The sequence below is a fragment of the Apodemus sylvaticus genome, chromosome 9 (assembly GCF_947179515.1).
Source record: "Apodemus sylvaticus chromosome 9, mApoSyl1.1, whole genome shotgun sequence".
In the NCBI taxonomy this organism is placed as follows: Eukaryota; Metazoa; Chordata; class Mammalia; order Rodentia; family Muridae; genus Apodemus; species Apodemus sylvaticus.
Window position 1 is genome coordinate 50,796,692 of NC_067480.1, and position 27,831 is coordinate 50,824,522.

Genomic DNA, 27,831 nt, shown 5'->3' on the forward strand with positions numbered 1-27,831 from the left:
GTCACTTGTCTCCTCTGTAACTTCAGTTTACGTCACTCTTTTACATAATTATTTAACTCCAAGCATGTAGCCTCCTTGGCCTAAGCTTGAGTACTTGTTGTTTCTGCCCCTTTTGTGATTGTCTTATTGAGAATGAACCTGAGTCCCTTTGTGGCAGATAACGCACCAATTCCCCTTGCTTCTGATTGCATGGCTCTGTTTATCCACACTATGTACTTATACTTGATTTCTCTATCTTACTTACCATATAGCAGAGGTATCATTTACTTTATCCCTTGATAAAATAGCATAGTGCCTGGAAGGGAAGATAGTCTGATACATGGCCATCCTAACACTTCCAGTTGAATGAACATCCCATGGTCATCCTAATAGTTCCAAAGAGGCCATGACTGGGTTTCACAGCTATACAAGCTACCTCTGATGCTCATGTCTGTGACACCAGAAACCACAACTCTGGATGGAGAATTGTGGGCTTAGGAGAGGTTGTCAGGCCATTTCCTAAACAAAGATGTCTGCTTAGCCTTCCTCCAAATACATTATACAGCACGTATTTCTCTTTGCATTTTTAATAAAGCAAAACTTGAAAATGAGCAGCAATCCTTTTATTCCCCCCTCAGAAAATCTGCAGTGACCTGCTTGCAAATAATGCCCTGGAAGGATCCCAGAAGAGGCTCTTGGTTCATTAAAATAATCAGCATATTCTGATATGCATTCGTCCCTGAAATAATAACAATTCACTTTCAATAAATTAATTATGGTTTTAATGAGCAAAATTTACATTTATATTTCTGCTTTAAGATCTTCATGGGAGGGAGGCATCATCCTCACCCATGCAGTGCCTCTGAAGCCCAGCTTTCTGCAGAGGACACCACAGCTGCAGACAGATATGCAAACCCTGCTGCTTTAGAAATGGAGAGACAGGATGCAGTAAGGGGGTAGGGGGTCAGATAGAACAGAAATCAAGCTCCCTTCTGATTTTGTGTCCATGAGCAAATCATGTAGCCTCTCTCCTTTGTAAGTGAAAACTATAATAGCACCAAATTCAGAGGGAGAATACTAAATAAACTTAAACACAATAAAAACTATTCTAAGTGTGTACCAGTTGCCACAGTGACACGAGCCATCATGCAGGTCTAACGCAGGTAAAGGGAGGTAGCAGTAAGAGAGACACTTAGGCAGGCTTCACATGCCCACGCCACCAGTCCCTCCTGAAAGTGTACACACAGCTTCTTTCATCTCCTTCACAGTTTTACTTAGAACCTTAGGCAGAGCACAGATACTTTTAATAAATGCTACACAGCCTGAGTTGGCCAGAATGCTCAGGGGACCAGGTGTGGGGTGGTTAATTGAATTTTCTGCTTGATAGAGAGTAAAGCAGTAAATGCTTTTGGTTTGAATCTCTTGGCTGCAGAGCCTTCTAAAATATATTAATCCTTTAACTTGCCTTAATGGAACTCACTGAATAGATTTTTTTTCCCAGTTAGGAGCAGATCTTTCTTGAAGGCCACGTTGTGTGTCCAGATCTCACCTTACTTACACTGCTTGGGATGAGGAGAAGTGACAACAGAACTGGAGACCAGCTGTGGACTCCATCCTCTTGATCCATTTCCTGAGGGTCCACCATGTGCTTTGTACTGGGGAACAGATCTTATTTTTCTTGATTCTTCTCTCTCTCTCTTTTCCCTTTCTGGTGTAATAATTGAAGCAATGATAAATGAATGATGGCCCTTGACTTACTGTAAGTTTATGTCCTGATCAACCTAGCACGTATCAAAACTGCAGTCAGTTAAATGTTGGGTGGTGAATATTCCGAACCTACTGAACATCATAACTTAGCAACACGGAGCACTGCAGAGGTTCGGCTGCTGATGCTGGGAGAGAATGGCCCTCTGGGACGTGTGGCTGGATGCCACTGACCAGGCACTCAAAGGACTGACTGTACCACATCGGGGGACTCAGAAAAAAAAAAAAAACTAAATTCACAGCTTGTTTTCTAGAGACCATCTATTGCTTTGGTAATGCTGTAACACCAAAAAGGCATAAATCAAGCCATCATCATATGTAATCTGGTTAACTGAGTCCAGATTAATGAAGTCTGGGTGTAACTGTTATTTAGAAAAAGTTAAGAAAGTATGTGTGAAGGGTATACACTAAGAAAGCACACTCTCAGGTAGAATAGTCAGGATCTTAAACCCATGATAATGAGTGAGGCAAAATAAGTTGATCCTGGTCACCCTAGTTGGCTTCTTCATTTAATTACAATTAATTATTATTAAAGCTTATTTCGCCAGCTATGTCTCTGATTATGTTCTAACAACACCATACATATAGAACACATGGTATAATATATGATTAGATGGCATATAACCAACCTTTCTACCTATATCTACATTTATATTCAGATCTATTTTAAATAGAGCTTTGCAAAGTACTAAAATCATAATTTATAGGTAATTTTCATTCTCAACATGGTTTACAAAAAAGTCTTCAGGATTGTATTTTATAACCCATGCTCACTTACTTGACTCAGATAACTATTATTTTTTCCAGGAAGCTTTGCTCTAAGCTTCTCAAGTACATCCTGCCAACTTTAGAGAAACCATACAGAAACACTCTGATGACTTAGAAAATCCCTTAGATTCTCAAATAAAAATTTCGCTGAGTCTTAAACTGCTCTCTAGTTATCACAAATATCATGTATTATTGATGGGTTTAAGAACTTAAATTTTTTAAAAATCTCTTTTAATTTGCTGCACAGTTAAGTTGTACTTTATAATTGAATTTAATGACTTTGTTGCAAGTGCCTAGAAATATTGGACGATAAAGAGGGTCTGTTCTATTGTCCCAGCGATGGCTCTATTTTTACTTTTTGTGGCTGCCTTCTCTGTGATCATATAACAGTTTCATACTCTATTACAGAATGCATTGCAGTTTAGCTTTGCCGTTATGAAATTCTTCGTGCTCTACCCTTTCCCTTACCCATGACCTTGAGGAAAAAGCTTATGCTTTATTTACCCCAGCTATGTTGGCCTCAAGAGTACATTCCATCACTGTGTTTAAAGTCACAGCATCAGGCCTTGGCACATCTCATTACATTGAATCTACAATTGAGAAGCAGAAGGCAATGGATGAGTACATGTATGCTCAGCTGGCTTTCTCTACTCTTACATAGTCTAGAATCTCCTAAGTAGGGAATGGTGCTACTCATAGTGGGCAAGTCTTACCATCTCATGTAACAGAATCAGGATATCCCTCACACCCAGGCATACTTAGAGGTCCATCTCCAAGGTGATTCTAGGTTTGTCAAGTTGAAAATTAACAGTATCATAATGAATTATTGAAGAGTTTAGGCCAAAAATAACTTATAAAAATTGCAAGTGATTCCATATATATTAGTTCTCCAAATGACCAAAATACTGAATTTTTTAAATAATTTTATTTCCTTCCTTTTGTCCCTCCTTCCTCCCTCCCTCCTTCCCATCCTTCCTTTCTTCCTTTCTTCCACTTCCCCTTCTGTCTCGTCCTCCTTCCCTTCCTCTCTTGTTCTCCAACTTCTCTCTTTCCTTCTCACCATTAGATACTGAAAATGGGGCCTTGTTCCATTAGTGAGCTACATTCTCAACTTCAAATCTTTCTTATGTGCTTTTAGGAATAAACTGTGAATGATTCACCAGATAGGACAAAATAAAGATAATTTTTCCAATGAGAAATGCAAAAAACAAACAATAAACAAACAAAAATAAATGAGGAAAAGGAGGGGGGATTTAGGAGACCAAGAGAACACACGATGGTATCACAGGGGAGTTGCCAGTTAGAAATGGCTTGCTAGACCGGAACGCATAAAGACCCACTGGCGCCTTGGTATGAAGTCTCAGGAGCTAGAGAGCTCCCAAAGTGGGCCCCTGCATGAGTGACACTTAGAACTGCACTGCACATGGCAGATTTAGAAGCATTTGTGTACTACAGCAAAAGGTGAGAGAGGCTGGGATGATCCTCCAAACAAGGTTTCAACCTGTTGGAGCCAGGCAGAGAACTATGCTAGGGAAAGTGCAAAGAGATGCATGCCGTAAACCATACCCCGCACACGCCCCCTTAGCATCTGAACATAGTCACTCTCGTGGCCTTTTTCTCTTCTCAGGCATACCCCGAGAATAAGTTATGTCTCACTGTTTCTTCATCTGGAAGGTCTTTGTCTAAGAAGCATGTTTAGGTATTCATTTAGGGGCCATTGAGAGGGCTTCACAGGTAAATACCCTGGCTGCCAAGTCTAATGACCTGATGTGATTCCAGGGCCACACATGGCACACTGAGAGAATGTACCTTCCTCACATGTGCATGTCATGTTGTGCATGTACATGCATACACAAAATAAACAAATAAATAATCAAACCAATAAATAAATGTATGTATGCAGTAAAAATAATTTAGAAAATGAAATTCACCTAGGGTTGGAGATATGGTTTTGGGTTACTTAAATTCTTTCTTAAGCATCAAAACAAACAGAAAAAAAAATACTTGATTCCTAAACATCCTTTAAAATAATTGAACCTCAGTGGGTACTTAACCAATTTTGTAATGCACCCATGGTTCATCTATTACTTTTCTTGGTGTACTGTGTTAAGTGTCTGAGCCAGCCTGCTGTACTGACTTTAGAATATTACCAAATTTACTTCCACGCCGGCTGCTCATCTGATACACTCACGGCTTCAGCATAAAAAGAAATATTCTTACAGAAAGAAAGACTTTCAGAGTCAAGAGCTCTTCAGACTAAAATGATGTCCTCAGAATATCATACTAATCTAAAATATAATAACTTCTTAGGATATGCTTGAAACAGTTTCTCATATTCCTTCATCAGGAATTCCTGCTTAGCAGGCATTGTAAAATGAAGGTTTAAATATAATCATAGTCATGGCTATGACATTATATGTTTTCAAATGCTCTGGTAAAGGCATAAAATTCATCACACGTGTTTCCTTTACAGTCCCTGCCTGATTTCTATGTGCTAAAACATATTACATAATTCCTTGAGACCTTACATTTCTGATTGTTCCATAGTATATTTGTTTTTTCATTTCACTTTAAAAAACATTTTCTTAGCTCAGAGAATCTCAAACTCATTTGAATAAGAACAGCATGTATGCAAATGTCTGAAATTACCAGCTAGGGTCACATGATCATCCTAACTAGATCATATGTATTTCTTCTTACTTATTTCATTACATGGCATGAACTGATCATGAATGGTATTGGACTTTCTTTTTTTTTCCAAAACAAAGTCTTGTTATATGGCCCAGGCTGGTGACGAGCCTATGATGTTCCTGCTTCTGCCTCCCAAGGGCTGTGATTGCAGACAAGAAGAGTCTACAGGACCCACTGAGGCATCTATTTTTTTCCTTGTGTTATGTGCACATTTAAGGCAAGGTGTGGTTTAGCATAAACTCTTGTTTTGTTGGCTGGAAAGATGAAGAGTTGTTTTCTCAGCATTTAACTTCTTCTGTGTGATTTATTTTGTAAAATGATCTTGTTTTTACATTATACATTTCTTCTTCAGGCCTATGCTTGTCCACCCTTTGAAACTTCTAGGGCAAATTTATACTTTTTGGCAATACAACTGATTGTTAGGACTGGGAAAAATTATTATATCAATCTTTTAGTTTGCTGTATTTAAAAAAATTTGCACAGATATACAATTAATTTGTATTTAATACTAACAAAAGTAGTAAACCATAATAATGACACATTTCATTAAAGTGTGTTCCTTTTCTTTAAAAGGAAGAATATTTAGTCATCTGACTATTGCAGATCCTTTTCAATATGCACTTATCACAAAATAAAACTCTGAAATTTCAATGTCCAACTCATAAATTATCTATCCTGACTTTATTGCACCCAGTACAGCCAAATCAAAAACATATGAATTACATCATAATTATCATGATGCAGTAGGGTGTTTTTCTTAAAGTCAGACTATTAAAATATCTTTGATGGCTGTTCAGCTGAAAACATACACTTTCTTGAAAAGAGGCATGATTTGTTCTGAAAATATCATATATTTATGTGTGTATATTTCTGAAAATATCATATAATTATGTGTGTGTGTGTGTGAGCAAGAGAGAGAGACAGACAGACAGACAGAAAGAGAGGCAGAGAGACAGAGAGAGAACCCATATTTAGAAGTTTCTCTGGCTATTTCAGCTTCAATTAGAGATTGCAAAGCATCTTAGGTATTGAGCAAATATCAATTATGTCAGTGGCCTTGGTGTCAATCTGTATTGGAAATTTGCCATCTTTTACATCTTCCCTGATAGTATTTTTAATTAGCTGTTGATTCTGTCAATAATGGAATTCATTATTATTTTAAACATGATTTATCTAAGCTAGTTCTCATCAACTTGTCTATTTGGTTTTTAAAACTAGTTGGTGCAAGTTCTAAGCAGATCAGCATGCTTTCAAAAATAGACAAGAATTTTAATAATTTATTTTACTACATGGTTACTACATCCCCATTGATTATTATTATTTCATGTATTTTTAAAATGATATGAGTAACATTAAAATTATGATATTGTTTTCTACTTTTAAGGCAGCTAGGGCTTGCAATTTGCAGGAAAGGACATAATAAGGAATAATTTAGAAGATAATATTGTCTGCTATGTCTGTGCTTGGAGCTCTGTGGCATTGCTGCCCCGAGAGAGTGGTTCTAAGGGACATGGTTACTACACTACTGTCCCAATTATTCATGCTTGCTCACTGGTGCCATGATTCCAGACAGGTTGAGCTCAAAATATACCATGATGAGATCCTTGTTTGACAGAGATTAAGCCAAGGACAGTGTTGTGTTTCTCTTTCTCTTACATACCATCAAATTCAAAAGCAGTATTTCACTTCAAAATATTGGAATGAATGTTCCTGAAAGAAATATTAACTTGTTGCATCTAAGCAAGTGAAAGAGGATGGGGTTGAGAGTCTATTTTAAACAAACAAACAAACAAACAAACAAAAACAAACAAACAAACAAAATGACAACAGAGAAAGCCACAAAGATGGTCTCTGATCCTATGGCATTTTACTAGGCTATAAAGTAGATGCACTTCATTTATTCTTCTGGTCTTGTCTTTGAGGATCTGGTTGAGACAGTCTTAATAGACTAGCCACTGTGCTTCACTGATTTAGTTCCACTGACTGACTACAAAAGAACTTGCACTTCTTGACATCTTATAGCCTCTGCAAAGTCTTACTTCCCTAAACGAAATGGCTTTGTCTAACATTTGTTCAGCCTATTCTATATCTGAGCTCCTTACAATCAATTTATCACTTGAAAAAAAATTAAGGTTAGGGTAACAGGATTGCTTTGTATCTTTTCATCCATCCATCCATCCATCCATCCATTCATCAATCAGTTAACAACTATTTATTGTTCATCCTGTGAAATATAGTGTTTTGAATAGTGACAGAATCAAAAGAATGACTAAGATACGGTCCTAACCCAGGGCAATTGAAATCTAGTGAGAGATAAGGTATACCTGAAATCACAAACATGCATAGAAAACACAATATTGATAATGACAATGTGTGCCCACTGAGCGTGAAGCTGAACACAGTTCTAGGTGCTCTATCATATGAATTTCATAGGACCTCTGAAGCTCAATAGTGCTGTGATGCTTAGATGCCACCCTAGGAGAAGCTCCCAGAAGGATGCTCACTCAGCTCTGAGCTTGCCTGAACGACAGTGAGCACCGCTATCAGAAAGTTTCGCTTCTAAGCCTGCCTCTTCCCTACACCCACTGCAAGGTTATACATATTTTTCTGAAACTTTTTCAACCTTTGCTTGTTCTTTCAGGAAGAAGGGTAGGAGGGGGTAAGGGAGAGGGAGGAGGGAGAAGAGAGGAGAGGAAAGAAGAAGGGAGGGAAGGAGGAAGGGAGGAAGGGAGGAAGGGAGGAAGGGAGGAAAGGAGGGAGGAAGTATTTGGCTTTCCTGGGGTTATAAAATATAAAGAAGCATAAACTTAGATGGTTCAGGAATAGAAGTTTTGATTGTGAAGTCAGGATACCGTCATAGACACATTAAGCCAACGTGGTTGCACTGTTCCATTAGGAGCGATTAAGAGTTCTAGGGAAGGAGTGGCGTTGGTCACTCATGACAGGTGGAGCATCTCTAACATAAAATACAAAGTGTTCTCAAATCCAAACTGTCTTTGTAGACTCACATAATGTTTATAACTTTCTTGGATTTTGGAACATTTCATATTTGCAGACTAGGAATGCTTAACTGGTAATGTCTGTATGAGTAGTCCAAAACGCAGAGAACTCCAGCATCTGTGAGACATCTGGACCCAGACATCTTAGCTAAGGGACACCCAACTGTTATTTCGGACCTAGTCACCTTAATCCATATCTCTGCTTTAAGAAATTATGATTTGGGGCTGCAGAGATGGCTCAGTGGTGAGAACACTGGATGCTCTTCCAGAGGACCTGGGTTTAATTCCCAGCACCTATGTGACAGCTCAAGGCCATCTGTAACTCAAGTTACAGAGGACCTGGTGCCTTCTGGGCATGTATGCACAAGGTACACAGACATCTATTCAGGCAAGCACTCATATACGTTGGGGGAAATATTTTAAAAAAGTCATGACTTGACAAATAATTACACAGTTGTTAAGCTCCTCCAGGAACATGCATATATAAAATGTTTTTCTAAACAACCCACTGTTATTACTGTGGCTGTTCCTTAAATGCGACCTGTCAGCGAAGTATCCCTTTAGACCATAGCGCACAGGACTCTGGCCTCCTCGTTTTTCAGATGTTGGAGGCACAAAGCACAGAGAGAAAGAAATTTTTGAGTTTGGAAAAGTGGTCAGATTATTTTTTTTAAATAAAAATATTCTGAAGCCACTTTAAATGCATGGTAAAATTGTAGAGGGCAAAGCCAGATGGGTGAGAGAGAATGGAAGGGAGGGACACTATCTTGTGGATTCCGTTTCCACCAAAGTCTAGTTCCAAAATGTTAGCAGACCAGAGTTAACCAGTGCCTCTTAATGCAACACATATAAGAGAAATGCAAATGTGAGGGTTTTACGGGTTTAACGGCTGTGGTTACAAGTGTTTCCTGCAGCGACACACCCTGTGAACTTGGAGGAGCTGGCAGTAACTCCCACCATTTGGGTCCCTTCTCCGCGCATTTGTTTCCAGGCTGCCAAGCTCTGGCTGCCGACCACACTCCCTTGCTACTGTGCTGCCACGCCTGTGCCAAGCTCACTACAACCGGTGAGCAGTAAGAAATGAGGTGATGCTTCTTGAATGGAAGTATCTGGCATCACTCCCAGCTGGGCGAAGTCTGCACTCAAGTTGGCCTTCTTCGTTTTAACAGGATCCAATTCAGTAACTTTCACAGATGGTGAGGTTCAGAGCAGTCCAGGCTCCAAAGGCTACTGAGTGGGTAAGTGGGAGCTTTAATCCCCAAAGCAGGTCGGGAAATAACACCGAGCGCCTAGGGTGAACCAGGTGCTTGCTTCATAAACACTACTTTTCATTTTCCTGACAATCAGAGAGACGGATTTCTCACTTAGCAGATGAGAATCTTAAAGCTTGTGGCAGTTTGGTAGTACAGCAGTGTGTGTCTACTGAGTCAGGTCTGTCACCAATGCCCCACCCACTCTCCAGTCTCCTAATCTTTCCCTTTGGCCATATGTGTCTTCTAGGCCATAGGTAGGTTGATTTGGTTAGAAATGTAGTTATAATAATAAAAAAAAAATCACGGGAAATGCTTTCAAAACCAATGCTCTCAGGTTCAACTGCAAAGATCTTAAGTATTTGGAGTATATTTTTGTCTATATTAGTATATGTATATTATGTATTTATCTAATAAGGTTTTAAATATCTAGAGTATATTTCTTCTATATTAAACATCTATATATTATTTATGTATTTTCCATATGAATTCTCAACCTTGGTACAGCTCACATTTTGGGCTGGATAATTACATTTGTTGAAGAGGGTTGTCCCCCCCCCCCCAATCCCACACATTGTAGGATGTTGAAGTGCCCTTGCTTTCTAGTTCATAAATTTCAACAGCACCTGTCCAAACTCTGACAATTAGGAAGTGTTATGACACCTGGAAGGTAAAAACACCCCATGTAGAGGGTACCCAAGGACTTTCAGTTTCTTAAGAAATGTGGAAAAACTATATCCACATTTTCTTACCATAATTTCAGGCCTTGGTCATAGTCTCTAGATAAAGGGTGTGGTGGTTGGGTGTGGGGAGGCAGGTTCTGGGAGACAATAAGCTCAACAGTCTTTCAACTAGGAAAGCTTGCCAATGATGTGGACAATACTTGACCTTGCTTTGCAGAGTGGATGTATTGTCATGGAGGCTTTCCAAAGCAGGATATAATATAAAATGTATCCAAATAAGAAAGGATGATGAGGCAGCACTCTAAAATGTTGTTTGGTCTCAAAATCTGACACATCTGCATATTTAGAGCACTTTTAGTAAATTAAGTTTACTGCCACAGTGTCCAGTTCCAATTAGGTCTACAGTAAATGTTCTGGAATCATTAACCTTTTTACTTATTTCTGAATTTTGGGAAAAAATTCTTCTAAAGATCTTAGCAAATAAAAGGCATTTTTCTCAAGCAAAATAGTCATTATTTCCATTTCATTTCATGGTAAGAAATTGGATGTGGGGGACAATATGAATACATCCCTAAATGTGGTTTTGCTCTTCCATAAAAAATATAACATTGGATGCTTAGATGTAAATTCTAACTCTTCAAATGGCTTTCTACCATTTATACTCCCCAAAGCTTTCACAGAAAATGTTCTATTGCTAGACACAATCTATACTAAAACATAACTCTCCATTGACATAAAATTTAGTGAGTTACTAGTTTTCTGATAATAGCAAATATATTTTATTTAATATGTGTATATTAAAACCAATGTTCTGTGTCAACTGAATCTTTTCCCATTTTAAAAATTAGATCATATATTCTAAACATTTCTGAGAATTGCTCTGAATAGTTTAGAGCCTGCTTTGGAATGGATTCCAACGGTGCCACTATTACATATACTAATGTGCTGTGCTACTACAGGGTATATTCATACAGAAGTAGTCTTTTAAAACAAGGCTCAAGAGGTATGCTTTATAGATGCTTCCCTAAATGACTGCTGGAAAGCGTGCCAGTCCAGTGATTCATTCTATGTATTAATCCAGCTCAGCTGACAAGTGGTTGCTAATACAGCACTTCTAACATTGATTCAAATTCCATAAAAGGATTTTGGCTCATAAAAAATGCTGGCGTGGCAAGTGGATGTAGGTGTGCCCATCACTTGTCTATAAGAATACTGTAATGCGCCAAGTTTTGTTGGTGACCATCAGCATTTCTAAGAAGATATGTGTTAGAGTGATCAGATGGAAGTACAGATATTACATCAAGCTACCCACCGTGCCCCTGGGTCTTACACTTTGCCCCTGTAAATCAGGGTAATTCTAACAGGCTGCCAATGAATAAAGGGTGATTGTGAGCTGTGCCCATGCCTCCATCATCTGTGTGTCACCTCTGTTTTCACTCTCTACCTTAGCACAACTATAATCAATGCCATACAACAAAACCTTTTCCCAGTCACTGTAGATGCTTAGTACTATGAAAACCAGCAACCTGATCACTTCCCCCTGTCAGCGTCAAAGAACACGACTTTGCCCTGAGAAATACTATCTAGTAACGTTTTTCATAACTTCCACAGCGTGGGAGGAGCTAATAAGAATCTACAAGTAATTAACCGGGTCTTTTCTAACCAACCAAAGTCCTATTGAAGTACACTTAAAAAAAAAAGTCAGGATTCTAAAGGAGTCATAAATTGGGGTATTTTGAAAAACTGGGATCTAATCCAGTCCATGATCTGATCATGGTTCAGTGGTAATAATAAATTGGGACTATTAAAACTGGGAATCATTCCAACATTTTATTTTGCCCAAACCATGGGACCCGGCAAATTCTACTGCAAAAGACAAGGGTATTCATTGACAAGTCAAACCATGCTGAATTAATCATTTGTATGTAAGCATGCCAAAACATGGATGTTTTCAACAGTTTAAATTGTGCCAAAGATTAAGTTCAGTAAATAATTAATTATCAAGAGTCACTTGGCAAATTAAAGAAATCAACCTTCTGGTTTCTTTAATAAAATGTGTACTTCTTTTTAGAGTAAAATTGTGACAAAACCCTGTCAATTCATTTGTTGTTCTATGTGGGCTTCAGAGTGCAGTCAGCATGTGAGTTACAGCTAAAATATTAATTTACAATGTACTACTTTCCCAGTCTAAACTGTGCATCTATCTACTTTTTACAAAAAAAAAAAATCATGAACAAACATTGGAAAAACCGTACTCTTATTCTGGTTTTCATTTTAATTTCCAGTAACATAAAAGTCCGCCGTAATTAAATCAAATATGAAGAGGCTGGGAATAGATTTTCACCCACTTGAATCCTCAAACTATAAAATGGTTTCTGAATGCTTTTCTATCTCTAAGATACATTTCGTTTATGTGGTGAATTTGCAGCTGCATAATTAAATCTTGGTTTGCCAAATATCAAAAACACATGTATTGATTCAAGCTAAGAGAAGAGAAGCGGTCCAGCCTCTGATACGGAGAGGGAAAGGCCTCCGCAGTTCTTGGAAGGCATTCTGAAAGGAAAGAAAACCAGGGATCTTGAATTCAGACACCGAGACCGATTAATTTTCCTCCATCTTAGCTTCACCCTCACTGGTGTCCTGTCTAGGTCTGTTGCTGAGAATGAGCCCCATATGTTTTCAGGCTTCTCAGTGCTGAGGACATTGTGGCCCCCCTCCCCTGCCGTGTCTTCAGTTATCTGCTCAGGTTTTAATATGGTCCACACACATGATGTTTAATTAATGTGACAAATGGTCTCCCTGAAAAGCAAACCTTGACATGGTATACGTGGGATGGGGCGGGTCTTAGAATAACTAAATTTCATGGTATTAACCTTTTTTTGTTGTTGTTGTTTTAGTTTCAGTAAGAGGTTGCACTTAGTGAATTTTCATTTATGGGTCAATAATTTCGGACATTAATGGAAATCAGTCTTTGGTGTCAATGGAGATATGTTAGTCAATATAAAGTTCCTAAGTAAAAAGGGAGTGGTGTGTCTAGGGGGGGGTGTATTTTTCTCTAACATTTCTCTACCTGTCTTGAGAAGGCACTAAGGGGACATGTATTTAACTACATTACAGGCCTAAGACATTTTTAAAAAAATCATACTTTAGAAAAGACTACAAACTTAGTTCTTGGAATTAAACAACAAAAATTAATGACATGTTAAAACAATCTTACTGTCTGCTAAGGATACTAATTTACATAATCTGAATGTATGGGAAATGCTAATTTAATTTAGCTAGGACAAATAATCTTTGCATATTATATTGAGTTCATCATCTATCGGTGAATAAAGACCTTTGAAACTAATGTTTTATTATGGCCCATTTCACTGAAGCATGAACAGAAATGATGAGTTTATTTAATGCAGGGTTTCATTGCCATGGACCGTTTGACTTGGGTCAAAAGGGGATACATCATAAACTCAGGAAATCGAATAGGGGATGAGTAAATCCCACTACAAAATCATGAGTGAGAAACTTGGCCTTGCATACCCCAAGAAGAGTTATATACACTACATGAGTCAGTACTTTGGCAAATTGAGGAGAGCTTGCTCTAGAAGTTCAGTGTGAATTCTTCTGTACTTGGATATTTCTCAGAGTCTAACATCTGGAAGATACCCTGGAGATCATATAGGGAAAATGTACCATTAATGATGCTTGCAATTATTTTAGTCAGTATATGTGTTGGAGTATTTCATTTGCAAGAACTTATATTTTATTTATTTGAATATGTGTGCATATAATTAAGACATGGAAGGAATACATCAGTGATTGAGGTTAATAAAATTCTAATATTTACTTGATGAACTAATCTTTTCTAAATCTAGTCATTGGCTTCTTATTAGACATTTCAAGTGTCAACAAACTCACTGTTTCATAGAGCATTCTAATGTTTAGGGTGCTTCATTTTATTAAGCTACAAAACGCCTCTCTTAGGATAATGCTCTACTAGTATCTTGAAGTAAATAAATAACAGGTTGACAAATAGATGAAGTAGACTAGGATGAAAACAGTATTGTAAATAAATATATTCTCTTTTGTATCTGAAGCTAGCTAAAGTCCGAGCTCTGCCTCTGCAGGTTCTCCAGTGTTTTTCAGAAATGCAGACTGTAGTGTAGTGTCCCATTCTCTACGTGAGGCAAAGTCTTGGGCTATACCAGGTGTGATGCGAGCCGTGTAAAATAGGAATTATTGTTTCTTCATTTTGTACATGAACTTCCAGTAATGCAGCCTAGCATGGATTAAGTTTTGGCAGGCACATCCCCATGTTGACTCATGCTACACTTACCCTCAACTAAAACCATCAGGCAAAAATTTCATATATTCGGTATTAAGTCAAACCTTCCACATCCTGTGTTTGTATAGCTCATTCCTGAGCCCAAATGTAAGACTTTACATTTATTCCTATTAAGTTCTTTATGTTTCATTCTCCCCATTGTTCCAGAGGCCAGCACATACACTTGTCAACATCTTCAAAGCTTGGCACTCATGCCTGATCAGCAGGCCACCATCACTAATGTTAGTACTCAGCAGGACAGCATTAAAAGAAATGTTCAAGAAAAACTATTTTTGCATGCTTATATAGATGCAATGTTCATTGGTAATGTTTAGGTACAATTTCTCACACAACTAATAATCCTAGAGTTACATCATCTGGCAAACTGAGTGTTTCTCTACATTATCCACAGGATGCTATGAGATAATACAGTTAATTTTGATATTTGGAAAGTTTGTCTTACACTTTATAAATTCCTGTGATTAGAAAGGGTCTGAACCCTGCACTATTGACATTTGGATTGAATAATTTATTCTTGCAGGGGAAGAAAGTCTTGTAGTTTGTAGGATGTTTAGAGATTTCTACCCAGTAAAAGCTCTCTCTCTCTCCTGTCCTTTGCAGTATACAGTTAGAAATGTCTCTACACATACTAAACTTTCTCTTCTCATTGACAGCATCACAGACTCTGTGTTTCTATGAGCTATTCTACCTATTATATGGTTTTGTTAACATTTTCATGTTATAGTTGTAGGTAAAGTTTCTCATACAGCACTAATCACTCCTATAGCATGAATTAGATAGTAGCTAATTTATAAAAGACATGAATAACAACAATAACATGATGAATAAGTGGGAGGAAAATCAAATCATCCTGAAGTTTAGAATAAAGTTTAGATTAATACTAGAACAAAGATTGAATAAAGACATTGAAGCTTCCATAAGAATTGTGTGATTTAAGAGGTAATAATCTATAAGGACTTTGTACCTAATGACACTAATCAAAGTACTATCTGGAACAGTAAAAAAAATACATAGGCAGATAACTGTTCGATAATGGAACACAAGTCATACATGTATGCTAGTCACACAGAGTAGTCAGCAGTGATCAAGAGGACATGTTTTAAAAACACAAATGACTACCCTTTCCTGTTCTGGCCTGAACAAAGCAGGCTCCCTGAGGACCAGTGACACCCAGAAATTAAGAGATTTTTGGAACCTGGGAGGTCACGGATGTCTGCTCCACGGCTGTCATCATGCCACAAGATGAATATATTGAATTACACTGCAAAAGATATGGCTATCATTTGGACTACCATGAGAAAACGGGAAAAACGAAGGTCGGGAGGTCCATGAACGTTCAAAGAAGGCCAAAAAAAATGATTGGCCTGAAGGCTAAGCTCTACCATAAACAGTGCTGTGCCGAGAAAATACAAATGGAAAATACTATTAAGATGCATAAAAAGAGAAACACCAAGCAGAAGGATGATGAGAAGACTCCTCAGGGAGCAGTCCCCGCCTGCAGGCTGGACAGAGACAGCAGTAGAGAGCAAAAGTGCTTTCCAACATGATTAAGCAGAAACGAAAAGGCAGGAAAATGGAAGGCCCTTCTACCAAGAAACAGAAGTATTGAAAGTTATTCGAACAGGAAGAAGAAAAAAGAAGGGATAGAAGAGAATGGTTACTAAAGTCTGCTTTCTTGGTGATGGTTTTACAGGAAAACCACCTAAATATGAAAGGTTCGTCAGGCCATGGGTCTAGGTTTCAAAAAAGCCCAGGTCACACACCCTGAGCTGAAAGTCACCTTTTGCCTGCCTATACTCAGTGTGAAAAAGAATCCATCATCCCCTCTACATACAACCCTAGGTGTTATCACCAAAGGTACAGTGAATGAAGCGAATGTGAGCGAGTTGGGCCTTGTGACACAAGGAGGCAAGGTTATTTGGGGAAAGTATGGCCAAGTTACCAACAATCCTAAAGGCGATGGGTGCATAAAATGCAAGTCTTTCTGGTTTGACAGTGATGTCATACAAGTCGTTCCACTCAATACTGAAGACTACACAGTCAGGAAAACACCATCGCTGGGATCCTTCTGAACTAACAAGCAGCCTTACCCCATGTACAGTCATCAAGAAGTATTTATTAAATTGTAAAGGAAAATAAAACAATGCCCAATTTAAAAAAAACACACACACAAATGGCACAGGGAAGTATTGGAAGATCACAATATGAGAATAGAATTATGCTATCTCTGTAGCATGAACATCAAGTTTCCAAAGGATAGGTAGCTATAAAAGACAGATTACAAAATTATTAATAATGACTATGAGATTGTTATAGAATTATTTATTTTATATTTCTCAATTTTTTTCATGAGTTTATGACCTTTTCCTATCCATGTGGTACAGGGCAATAATTCTAGAGCAGTAGTTCTCAACCTGTGGGTCATGACCCTTTGGAGGATTGACTGACTCTTTCACAGGGGTCCCCTAAAACCACCAGAAAACACAGATATTTACATTATTATTCATAACAGTGTCACAACTACAGTCATGAAGTAGCAATGAAATAATTTAATGGTTGTGGATCACCACAACATAAGGAACTGTATTAAAGGGCTGTAGCATTAGGAAGGTTGAGAAGCACTGCTCTATGACTTATCCTGGGCTGGGTGCACTGAGAAGGACTCTTACATGTCCATGGAAGAGCACACCAGCTAGGCAGGCTGCTTCAGAGAGCGCTCACAGGGGATGCGATCTGTAATCAGGGCCACTCAGTTGTAATAGGGAAAATTTCTGTGCATCATATTTCATAAAAGAAAGGCCTGATGCTCCAGCTGCATCCTATTCCTCCAAGATAGTGTTTCACTGGTTTGAGGAAGCCAAAGAGTCACCTCAGATTTAGCTACTGAATGCTAAACAATGATTCTTGGCTGGCAGCTCTCAAGATTTGGATTCTTTAGAATGGGGTGGGGCTCAGGGAAAATCCATTTTCAGAAAATCCTTCTAGTGATTCAGTTGGACATAGGTGACCCACAGTCTGTATTTTATGGTTTAAACCATATTTCTTTTCCTGACTGCACTTTTTGGTAGTATCTTTTTGGTTGTACTGTGAAGAAAGTTGATTTAGACTTTCATTAGTGTATTAGTAAACCAGCTTCTCAAAAGAAAATCCATTTTTGAAAGTAATTCATAATATTGGTGTACCCATTTTAAAGAGCTAATGGTGTACCCATTTTAAACTAGCTCACAAAATTCCTGAAAGCAGGAGTTGGTTCTGATAAGCTGCTATTCCCAATGCTATACACTATGTACATTATTTAGTGGTTTTAAATACTTTGAAGATGGCTAATGAAAAACCACTATATGCACACGAACTATGACAGAATTGGTAAGCAATAAGATAGTTTGACTCATTTAAGGGAAACAAATTTTGATTATATCAAGCAAAAGGGACAATAATAACATTTGCCAATATTTTTCTATCTTTATTTCTCCTCCATGGCTACTCTGCATAAAGAGTGGCAAACTTGCTGAGAGCCACAAGAGCTGTAAATTGGTTTCCTATAGATGATGGACAGCCAAAAATCCAGTGCCTCAGGCCTGGGAACAATACTACATGTTCCCCCTTCCCTTCTATGCCCCCCCCATGGTCCTCAATCTGTGAGTGCTGAAATGCCTTGGCCATTAATTCTATAGCACCCAACCCTAACATCAGCTCCTCCAACTTTTTCTTCAGCACCCGATTGAGATGTGGTTGTCTGTAGGAAACCCATACTGGGTCTGTTTTATGTGTTCATGTGTGCGGGGTGGCTTAAGTGCAGGCTAATAGTACAGCCCTTTCAATATTTTCACCAGACATATTTTAAGAATATTGGACCTGAAGCCTATATAGTCAGCTGAGGCAAATTTACAGCTTTGCTTTTAAGAACAAAACTCCCGCAGGCACCTGCTTCCTAAAGGCAAAACCAGAAAGGAAATGAAGTCTTGCTTAAAGGCAGCCCACCTTATTTTATGAGTTATCAATTTTCTAGCTGGCACACAGTCCACTCGCTACTGGGAGATTTTACCCCTGTCTCAAGCAAGCAATGAACTGCAAAAAATGCCCAGTCTGCATTCTTGAAAACAGCTCAGATTCCCAAAGATGAAGCACAGGGGCAGTCTCAATAAATGAAGTCAGGGGACCTGCAAAGGGCTATGATGCAGGCTCATAGTGCAGATGTCTCCTCCAGTGCATGTATTAAAGTCTGTGGCAGAATTACATTTACATTGCAGGAGTTCTGCATCCTAGACTATGATAGGGTAAAACTTTCTTATCTTTAGGGGAGCTCTGTCATGTGAATAGTCAACATCAATGTAGGACATCTGATTTCCTTTTAACTGTTCTGGTGACCCTGGAAGCAGAGCTTATCAACTTCTCAGAAATGAGAAAGAACTAAATAGCATCTCCCCTCTTATTGGTAAAGTCAGCCTTCTCAATCAAAATCGTGTGCAAGATGGGGTAAAAGGTTAACCAGAGATATTTTAGGCTGCTGTGTGCTAGAAAACACAATGAATAGATGTGTTTTTTCCTTAGTAATATGCTACAGTGATAAGATATAAGAATGAATACTAAAACAAACAAACAAAAATACCCCCCACGAGGATAAACTTAGCTAATAACAAGTGAAAAACTAGATACATTTGACTTTCCCTGAGAAATCCAGAATACATAAAATTAGATCCAGCCTGTCTCATCTTAGTCTTTCTCTGAGCTTCATTTTGTTCAAAAGGTAAAGAATTTTCAGGAGACATGGGAGTATTCAATTGTAGGGTTTAAATTCAGACATTTTCACAACTGTGTGGGAGAAGTGCCAGGGTTAACATCAAAGATGTCTGAAGGGCCTCTTGTCCAATGGACCGCGATGCTCCTCCAGCAGGAGCGTTCGGCCCTCACGGACTGCTGTTACTGGCCATCTATGAAACTGGCCTTCTGCAGATGGGCGGCAGGTTTTCAGCTTGGTGATAGCCTAATAAAAGACAGTAGCTTTTGAAAAATGGAGGACAGGGGGACATGCACTCAAATTACATGACCAAATGGAGTTAGCAGAATATAATTAGGAAAGGCATGTAGCAGGCTGTCAAAAATGAGGAACGGACTAGGGGAACTTGAGAGTTCTAAACATCAATATCAAAATGACCTTTGGATTAGCAGGGGGAAAAATCATTCTTTAAGCCATGGGAAAATATGCACTGAAGGAGTTAGAACCGGGAGAGACACAGAATGGGAGAGACACAGAATGGGAGAGACACAGAATGGGACTATAGGTTCTGACAGGACGAAGACACAGCCATGATTTCTTCTTATAAATATGAGAAAGGTTCCCTGGCAAGGTGGGTTGCTTTTTCAGGGAGGCCCCAGTTCTCTGGTAAGCTTCTTAAACTAAAATCCCTCTGGTTGCTTATTGGAAGTTGGTGACTTAAACACAGATTCCATGGTCTGTAACAGAGGGCTCTGAGTTTTCCTTACCTCTCTCTTTCTTCTTTCATTCTTTCCAGCTCTTCTTCTTCTTCTTCCGGGTGCTTGGACTTCTGAGTACCTTTCTGCTCGGCCTTCCCGGCCTTATCATCTTTCTTCTTTCCGAATCTAGAAGGCAAGGACAAAGTTCACCACCCACACTTTTTCTTTGGCAAATGTAAGATCCGGATGACACGTGCTCAGCCTGCTATAATTCTTTATTCTAAAGAACACAAGAACACTGGCATAGATCAGAAGTAAATTAAGATTACAAAGGCAGGAAAATAACACAGTTGCCGAATCTTTTTCTCTCCTTTCTGTCATCTTCATTTACATGCTTATTTTTGTATCAGGCATAACATTATGCGATTAAAACTGAATAATTTTGACTATTAATTCAATGAAGAATTAAAAAACAGAATGATTATCATTCATTTGTAACTAAAAAACTGAACAATTTTCTAATGAGACCCTCCAGAACTGCAATCCATTGCCATTTTAAGGTAAAATATATGAGATTATGTAATTACAGGTAACAAAGGACCTTACTGAAGTTTCATTTTAATGTGTTCCTTTGGCTCAAAAGCTCCAAGGGAAATGGAGTGGGGTGGGGGTGGAGTGGGGTGAGCATTGACACACAATTCCCACTGGTTCTGTCCAGGGCTGGGATTAGAACTTGTCTCTTTCTTCCAGGTCACATTTACCCTACAATACAGCCCCCAATTCCGAAATTGCTCTAGGTTAGTGTGCTTGGCACATCTGCTCCATCTGTAGCTAAGTGTACAAAGCAGCGACCATGGTCCATTACCAGAGCCTCACATTTCCTCAGCATGTGTAGCAAAGTGAAACCAGCACATTTGAAATGAAATAAGGCTGTGGCTGTGGCTGATCTACTATTGGACCCATTCTGTCTTTAATGTGACAGGTGACATGAATGAAGTGATCAAGAGGAAAGTACCTCCACGATGCACATAGGTTCTTCTTAAACCTTTAATTATTCCACCTTTTTATTAAATAGTAGCAAATTTTAACCATTTACATTAGCTCCCACATAGTATCTGTCTCTCTGCTTGTCCATCTGTCTATCCATCTGTCCATGCATCCATCCATCTATCCATCCATCTATCTACCTATTTACAACTTGGGGATTCTTACAATTTAGTTGTGCTTGGGTTAGCTCTCTTCCCCTTCTCTCCTGATACACACACAAAGAGATCCTGATAGAATCTCTTTATGTGAAGATGTGACATTAAATTTGAAGGTGGGCTTCTATTCTCTCCAACTAGAATATTAACTTTTAAAAAATTCACAAAATGAGCTCTTGTTTATGTCGTCTTTGGAATTCCTCTTGGACTGTTTCAATCATGGAAGATGTTCTTAACAAGGAGTAACGGCGCATCCCACCTGCAAGGCTCAAGGCTCAGGTTAATAAGCCTGCTGTTAGCGTGGGATAGTCTGCAGGAAAGTCAACCAGTCTTGGTTCTTCTCCCCATTTTGCAACTTACAGGTTTAGTTAACAAATTTCTCACAAACTTACCCACCCTCATCTACTATTATGATTTTCTTGTCATGTTCAGTTCTTCCTGTGACTTTGGTCAATTTTCAGCTTTAGTTTAGTTAGCTCTAAGATCCAACACACACACACACACACACACACACACACACTATTGTACTTTATACAATATATCAATATATTTTGATTATATTTACTCCCTTTTCCAGATTCCCTACATTTCTACCATTGAGCTTCAGGCTCTCTCTCTCTCTCTCTCTCTCTCTCTCTCTCTCTCTCTCTCTGTCTTTCCCTCCTGCCTTCCTTCCTTCCTTCCTTCCTTCCTTCCTTCCTTCCTTCCTTCCTTCCTTCCTTCCTTTCTCCTTCCTTCCTGTCTCTCTCTTTCTGTTGCAGGATATTTAATTATTTACTGGGACAGTTTTACAAAGACTTGTCTCAGAGAAAAAAAGCTAGACATAGGTGAAGACAGAGCAGAGCAGAGATGGAGAAGAAGTCAGAAGATTCGTATATGAGGCCAAGCAGAGCCACTCAGCAAGAAGCTGAGAGAAGCCAGGTTGAATCAGTCAGCTGGGAGAGGAGTTTGAGCCAGAACAGCTGAGTTGACTCAGTAAGCCAGATATTAGAAAGATCTAGAAGGAGTGAATTTATTCAGCAGTTTAGTCTTAGAGGCTGACAACATTCTAGGCCTAAATAAGATTGTATAGAGGCTAGAAGCTTCCAGGACTAGGGAGGGATAGGTTAGCAGATGTAGGCAGTAAGCCCTAGAGACAATTACTCAGGAGAATAAAAATTACTCTCACATATTTACCTTTGTTAAGTCCTTGACACTAATTTGTGCTGTTCATGTACTCATAGGTGGCAATCCAACCAGGAGCTACAGAGAAAACTGCTTCTCCCCTAGAAGCCATCAACTGGCCATAGATTCAGGTCCTCAGGGAGGGGTGCAGGCTTACAGAGCCCTGTCCCTTCACACTAGAACACTCACTGTCTTGATTTTGTTCAGGTCTTACGTAGGCAACCACAACTGCTGCCTATGCATGCGCTTAGTGATCTAGTTATTCTCAGAAGATGCGGTCTCACTGCAGTCCCGCCCAGCCAGTGGCTCTTACAACCGTTCTTCCTCCTCTTCCATGATGTTCCCTGACCTTCTGGAGGTGGTGTGAGATAGATGTCCCATTTGAGGCTCAGCGCTCCACTGACTTATCCTCTACATGTTCATCCCTCCTCTTTTTTTCCTATTCTGATCCATTTCTCAATTCATTCCTGGTCTTCACTGAAGGTATGACCTGATAACATTTATAGAAGTAGCTAGGAAACAAATCAAAAAAAAATTGCAGACAAAAATATAAGAATGTCAACTTTCAAATATAATTCTGATTTACTGATATATTCAAGACCTCGCTGTAACATACAGAGCAGGAGACATCTAAATAAGATTTCCATGAACAGATTCTGTAGCTTTCTAGATGGTATTCAGAAGAAGCTAAGGGATCATTTTCACTCTAAATGAATTCACAGGAGAAGTTAGTATCTTCGTACATCACGTAGATAAAGAATTTTTCTGTTGAGATGCTATTGAATATAATAACATTTGGACAGAAAAATTCAAAACTTTGGGGAGCTGGGGTAGAAAAGATGCCTTGGCAAGTCGATGAGAGCAGAATGTTGCCAAAACTATAAGCTTGCTCCCCTCCACCCACATCCTGTATTTTATTAAAAATTTGGAGGTTTCGCTTTTTCTGAGATAAAAGCAGCCTTGTGTTTGAAGGGTAACAGTAACCTAGACCCTGTTTACCTTCATGGCTCTCACCACACCCCAGGCATAACTTTTCTTTGGTATCTAAACTATTTCGCTCAATCGACAGTTCATAACAGCCTTCTTGATTCTGTTAGTTTTAACTTCTGCAAAGTATTTTCTTTTCTTTTTTATTAAGTACTGCCAATTAAACCAGCCAGCTCCACAACTATTATAAATATAAATATAAATTTCATTTAAAGTCAATTCTCTTTAAGTTTTCTACCCAAGATGCAACAATCCTCTCACTAGAGTGAAGGTTTATAGATTGCCTGATTCACAGAGGATGGGGTGGGTGGTTTGAGGACAGAATTAGGAAATAACGGTCCTGGGAAGGACCCCCATCTTGTCTAAATGAAGAAACTAAAACCCACAAAGTGAGCTGCATTTTACCTACACTGATTTTTCTGTGCAGCTCTGCAGTCACGTGACTCAGTCCTCAGTGGCAGAGGGAGCAGCAGGCCTTGAGCCCTGAGAAGTAGGAAGGCATCAATTTGCTATTTCCTTTCCACAGCATCCCTGTGGGAGGCCATTTCACCGCATCTTGTCCAGGACACAGAAAGGAGAGTTTGTGATGTGCATCTACCCTTTAGCTATTTTGTGAGAAGAGTCATAAGGCTCTGGACTGCTAGAATCACTGCTTTGCATGCTAGAGGTTTAGAACAGCCCTTGTATTCTCAGCTTCTCTAGCTGTTGCTTCAGAAATCTGAGAGTTGGCCATTGTGGTCCAGGTGCCTCCAGGAAACTGCTTATAGGTTATCCTGACTTTGTATAAAAAAGTCTTAGCTGAAAAATTCTGAGCACACATGGTTTCGATCAATAAAATTTTATTTCACGTGTACCTAGGTAGTCTGTTTAAAGAATCCCATGATGGATCATTTTGTAAAGTGGAAAAATCACCTTTCAACATATTCTTTGTGCAAATTTACATTTTCATGAATAGGTTTGCTTCAAACAACTGACCCTGCCCATTTCTTTAGAGGTTACATGGAACGGCTTTGTAAAAAAATCCCCTTACTTTCTTTTCCTTTTTGTCTTTTCTTTCCTTTCCCTTTCTTTCTTCCTCTTTTTTCTTCCCTCTCCCTTTTCTATGATCCTTCCTTTCACTTATTTCTGTAAAACATTTATCATGCACCTACTATGTGTGTGATACTCATAAACATTTGGTATAGGTTCACAGCAGTCTGTGATACAAAACTACCCACTAACCACATGGAGATGGCATCCTAAGGGAGAAGGCTTTCATAAAGCACGTGTACGTGGACAATCCCAAGCTTAAGGGCGTTAGAGCGGCTGTGAGGAGAGCTGCTGACGGGGATTTGATCAGCTAGCACATGCCCAGTGCGGAAAAGCCATTTATCTGTGAGTATACATTTAGGAGGTTTAGCAAGCAGACTAGAAGGAAAGTCTTGATGTGGTGGAAGTAGCACACGCAGAGGCTGTTAGGCAGGGGCGGCATGGTCCTCTATGGTCAGTAAAAAGGGTGGGTGGAGCTGAGACTCACTCTCATAGCAAGGGCTGAAGGCCTGAGAGGAGCTGGGAGTGGCGGACAGGAGCCAGGGGAGGGCATTCTTTAGTAACAAGGGGCACAGACACTGGTGAGAGGTAGAGTGGATTAAAAGAAACGTTGGAAGGGAGACAGAGGAGCTGCCACATCCTTTGGAACAGAAGTGACCACCTGTGAGGGTTATCTTCAAAAGACCACCCTGGTTGATGAAGTAAAAAGCAGCAAGATGACAGCAAAGCGGGCAAATGAGTTAGGGTGCTCTGGGATGACTGTGGAGAGCTGCAGAGGTGTGTGGCTTGGCTAGAGAAGTGGACACTGAGCAGAGACAGTGACATGGAACTGTCAAGGCAGAGGGGAGGGAGTGAAAGTTCAAGTTAAAATATGCATTTACTTCCTCTATATTTATTTTTAAAATCTAGTGTATGCCTGTGCATATTGATGTGTCGGGTGTACGTGCATAATATGCATGCAGATGTCAGAGGACAGTGTGTGGGGGCTGGGTCTCTCTTTCCACCATAGAGGATCTGGTGATTAAACACAAGCCCTTAGGCTTGGTGGCAAGCACTTTACATATTGAGCCCTATTGCTGGCCCTGACCATGAATTTGGTATACTGTCAAGAAGCCTCAGCCAACAGCCCCAGTGCCAAGTCTGAGGAATTGTAGCATCTACAGGTTTTATAGAGGACAGAGGCAGATGAGCCAATTTAAAAAAAAAAAAAAAACAGATAAAGGAAGACTATAGGGAAAGTGTGTCTGTAAAAGTTTCTTCGCTGACTGCAGAGGAAGAACACAGTCAACAGATGGGGATGCTATTTAGTAGTCCAATGAGGTGTCAACTGACAGGCGGTCCCAGCCTGGGAAAGGGACAGTGGAAAGTAGTGAGCATGAGTCAGGTGGGCGCGAGCTCCAGAGTAGGTTACAGCACTGAGAGCCCATTCAGCAGCCTCAGGAAGCTGAGATGGCGGGTGGGAGCTCACGTGGAGGACTAGGAGAGAGGAGTTTTCAATTGGATTTATAGTGGGGACATTTGGCTTGCCTGTAGGAAACAACAGAAAGAAATAGAGGGAGGGCAGGTTGGAGATGGAGGACAGAAGAGAATAGGCTTTTTCTATATTGCTTTTCTTCTTGCTTTCTTTTTCACTGTTTACAAAGCATGACCCTTCGTCTCCACTGCTTCTGAATACAGCATCTTGTTGGGCTATTTTTCCCACCCTCCCTCCTCCAATTTTCCACTATTCAAAGTGAGCCTCTCCACTTGGGAATGACAATGCTCCGTTCTCTCTTCTAGTTTGTGGTGACCATCTTACCTTCTGTGTCTCTGAACATGACTCAGGGCATAATATAATTGTCCCTTTATGTGTGACTTATTTCAGTTTTCCTAACTTCCGTAAGGCTCATCTGTGTTGTAGAATGCAAGAGAATCTCACTCCCTTGAAATGCCAAATAGGATTGGTAACTTTCCTCAGCTGGTGACGATTCTTGCCACAAAGCTTGAGTTCAAACCCCCAGGACTCACATGACAGAAGAAGAGTTCTCACTTCCATAATCTGTCCTCTGACTTACATATATATGTGTGCCACACACTTATACACATATATAAGCATATGCACATGCATGCACAAATGGATAAATGTAATAGAACTACTTAAAATAAACAAAGGTCAAGTAATATTTACGTACCACATCTGATTTAGCTGCCCAACCATCAGTGCCATATGGGCTCCACCCCATTTTGTCTGTGGTGCCCAATGCTGTTGCAAGTTTTGAAGCATAAGAGTTAAATTCTTGGTAAGGGGAGACAGCAGAAATATAGAGATGCCCTAGAAAGATGAGGCCTCCTAGGGTGAGGCAGGAGCCTCAAAAAGCAGCAGTTGGAGAAGAAATTGATCTGATTATAGAGTAGGCAGAGGTGTTCAGAGGTAATTTGTTAGTTACTAGGACATAATAAGTATGAGAGATATGGGATTTTGATCCATAAAATATAAATCCTTGGTGAAATTTAAATAATCAGAGGTAAAACTATTCAATAGAGAGGAAAACATCAGAAAGAATCATAGGAAAACAACAGGGAGACCTAACAAATGCTGTTGTTTCGCTTGGGTAGGGAACTTCCAAAAGTCCATGTGGCAAAGTGGAAGCCGGTAATGTTAGAACCACACACTTACAAATCTGTTCATGGATGAGCACCCACTACAAGTCACACACAGGCGGGTCCTAACTTTGACATGGTGACATGATGCTATCAGTGGGTTGGGCCTCATTCCTACCTATCTTGGTCTGATGTGGTCTATCGGTCACAGCCTGGACATGCCTTCTACTTGGCAAAGGGAGTGAACAACCAATATCACCTTTCAGGAAAATACCTACCCTTTCTCAACACAGCTAAGTGAACAACCCTTAGTACATTGTTTCCTGTAGAGTAAAGATTATAATATGTTTTTTGATAGTTATTTCTGACTCTGGTTTTTTTGTCATGTCTTCCAGATAATGGAAACCTTCAAATTCTTCCAAGACTCTGCACACCTCAACAATGGATTATTTTCACAGTGGGTATGACTCTTGACCTGATATTTTCCATGTCTCCTCTCTCATTTAATTCCCATATTAATATCTCCAAGTTCTGTCTGTAGTTTCTCCTAGAACTTCCTGAGTATGAATAGTTTACGCAGTTACTGTCTTGTGCCTCTGTTGACCACAGAATCCATGATGGCACTCCCAAATGAGGACTAAAAAATTAAGCAAGAACAATATTCAGACACCTTCATCCTCAATCAGATACAATTACGAATCCAAAGAGAGCCAAAGTTATAGCTTTCCTGTTGCAATACGGAGATAGTTGTGGGCACCAATAATGTTTTAGAAAAGGCTACAGAAGCTGGTCATTCCTGATATTACAATGAGAAACCCATGGCTCAGTGTCAGATGTTTAAAACACAAACCTCACAGTCATTATGTTTTCAGAATTTGGATAATGGTCCCTATACCCCAGAACTAGCTGTTTTCAAACTATGCATGATATTTTCTCTTCATTTTATAAATTATACAGTTTAAAAAAGCTCAAGCTAAGAAT

The 27,831-nt window shown here is 39.4% G+C and overlaps 1 protein-coding gene and 1 pseudogene across 3 annotated transcripts in view; one reads left to right on the forward strand and one right to left on the reverse strand.

The window, feature by feature from the left end:
- Window positions 1-27,831, reverse strand: part of Pard3b (par-3 family cell polarity regulator beta) — a 1,018,635-nt gene that overhangs the window by 173,640 nt on the left and 817,164 nt on the right. For all 3 annotated transcript variants that reach the window (XM_052192632.1, XM_052192630.1, XM_052192631.1), the window contains one exon: window positions 19,958-20,074. In XM_052192632.1, the coding sequence (XP_052048592.1) occupies window positions 19,958-20,074 (117 nt within the window). The remainder of the gene's footprint in view (window positions 1-19,957; window positions 20,075-27,831) is intronic.
- LOC127692733 (ribosome biogenesis protein NSA2 homolog) lies at window positions 15,706-16,545 on the forward strand (annotated as a pseudogene).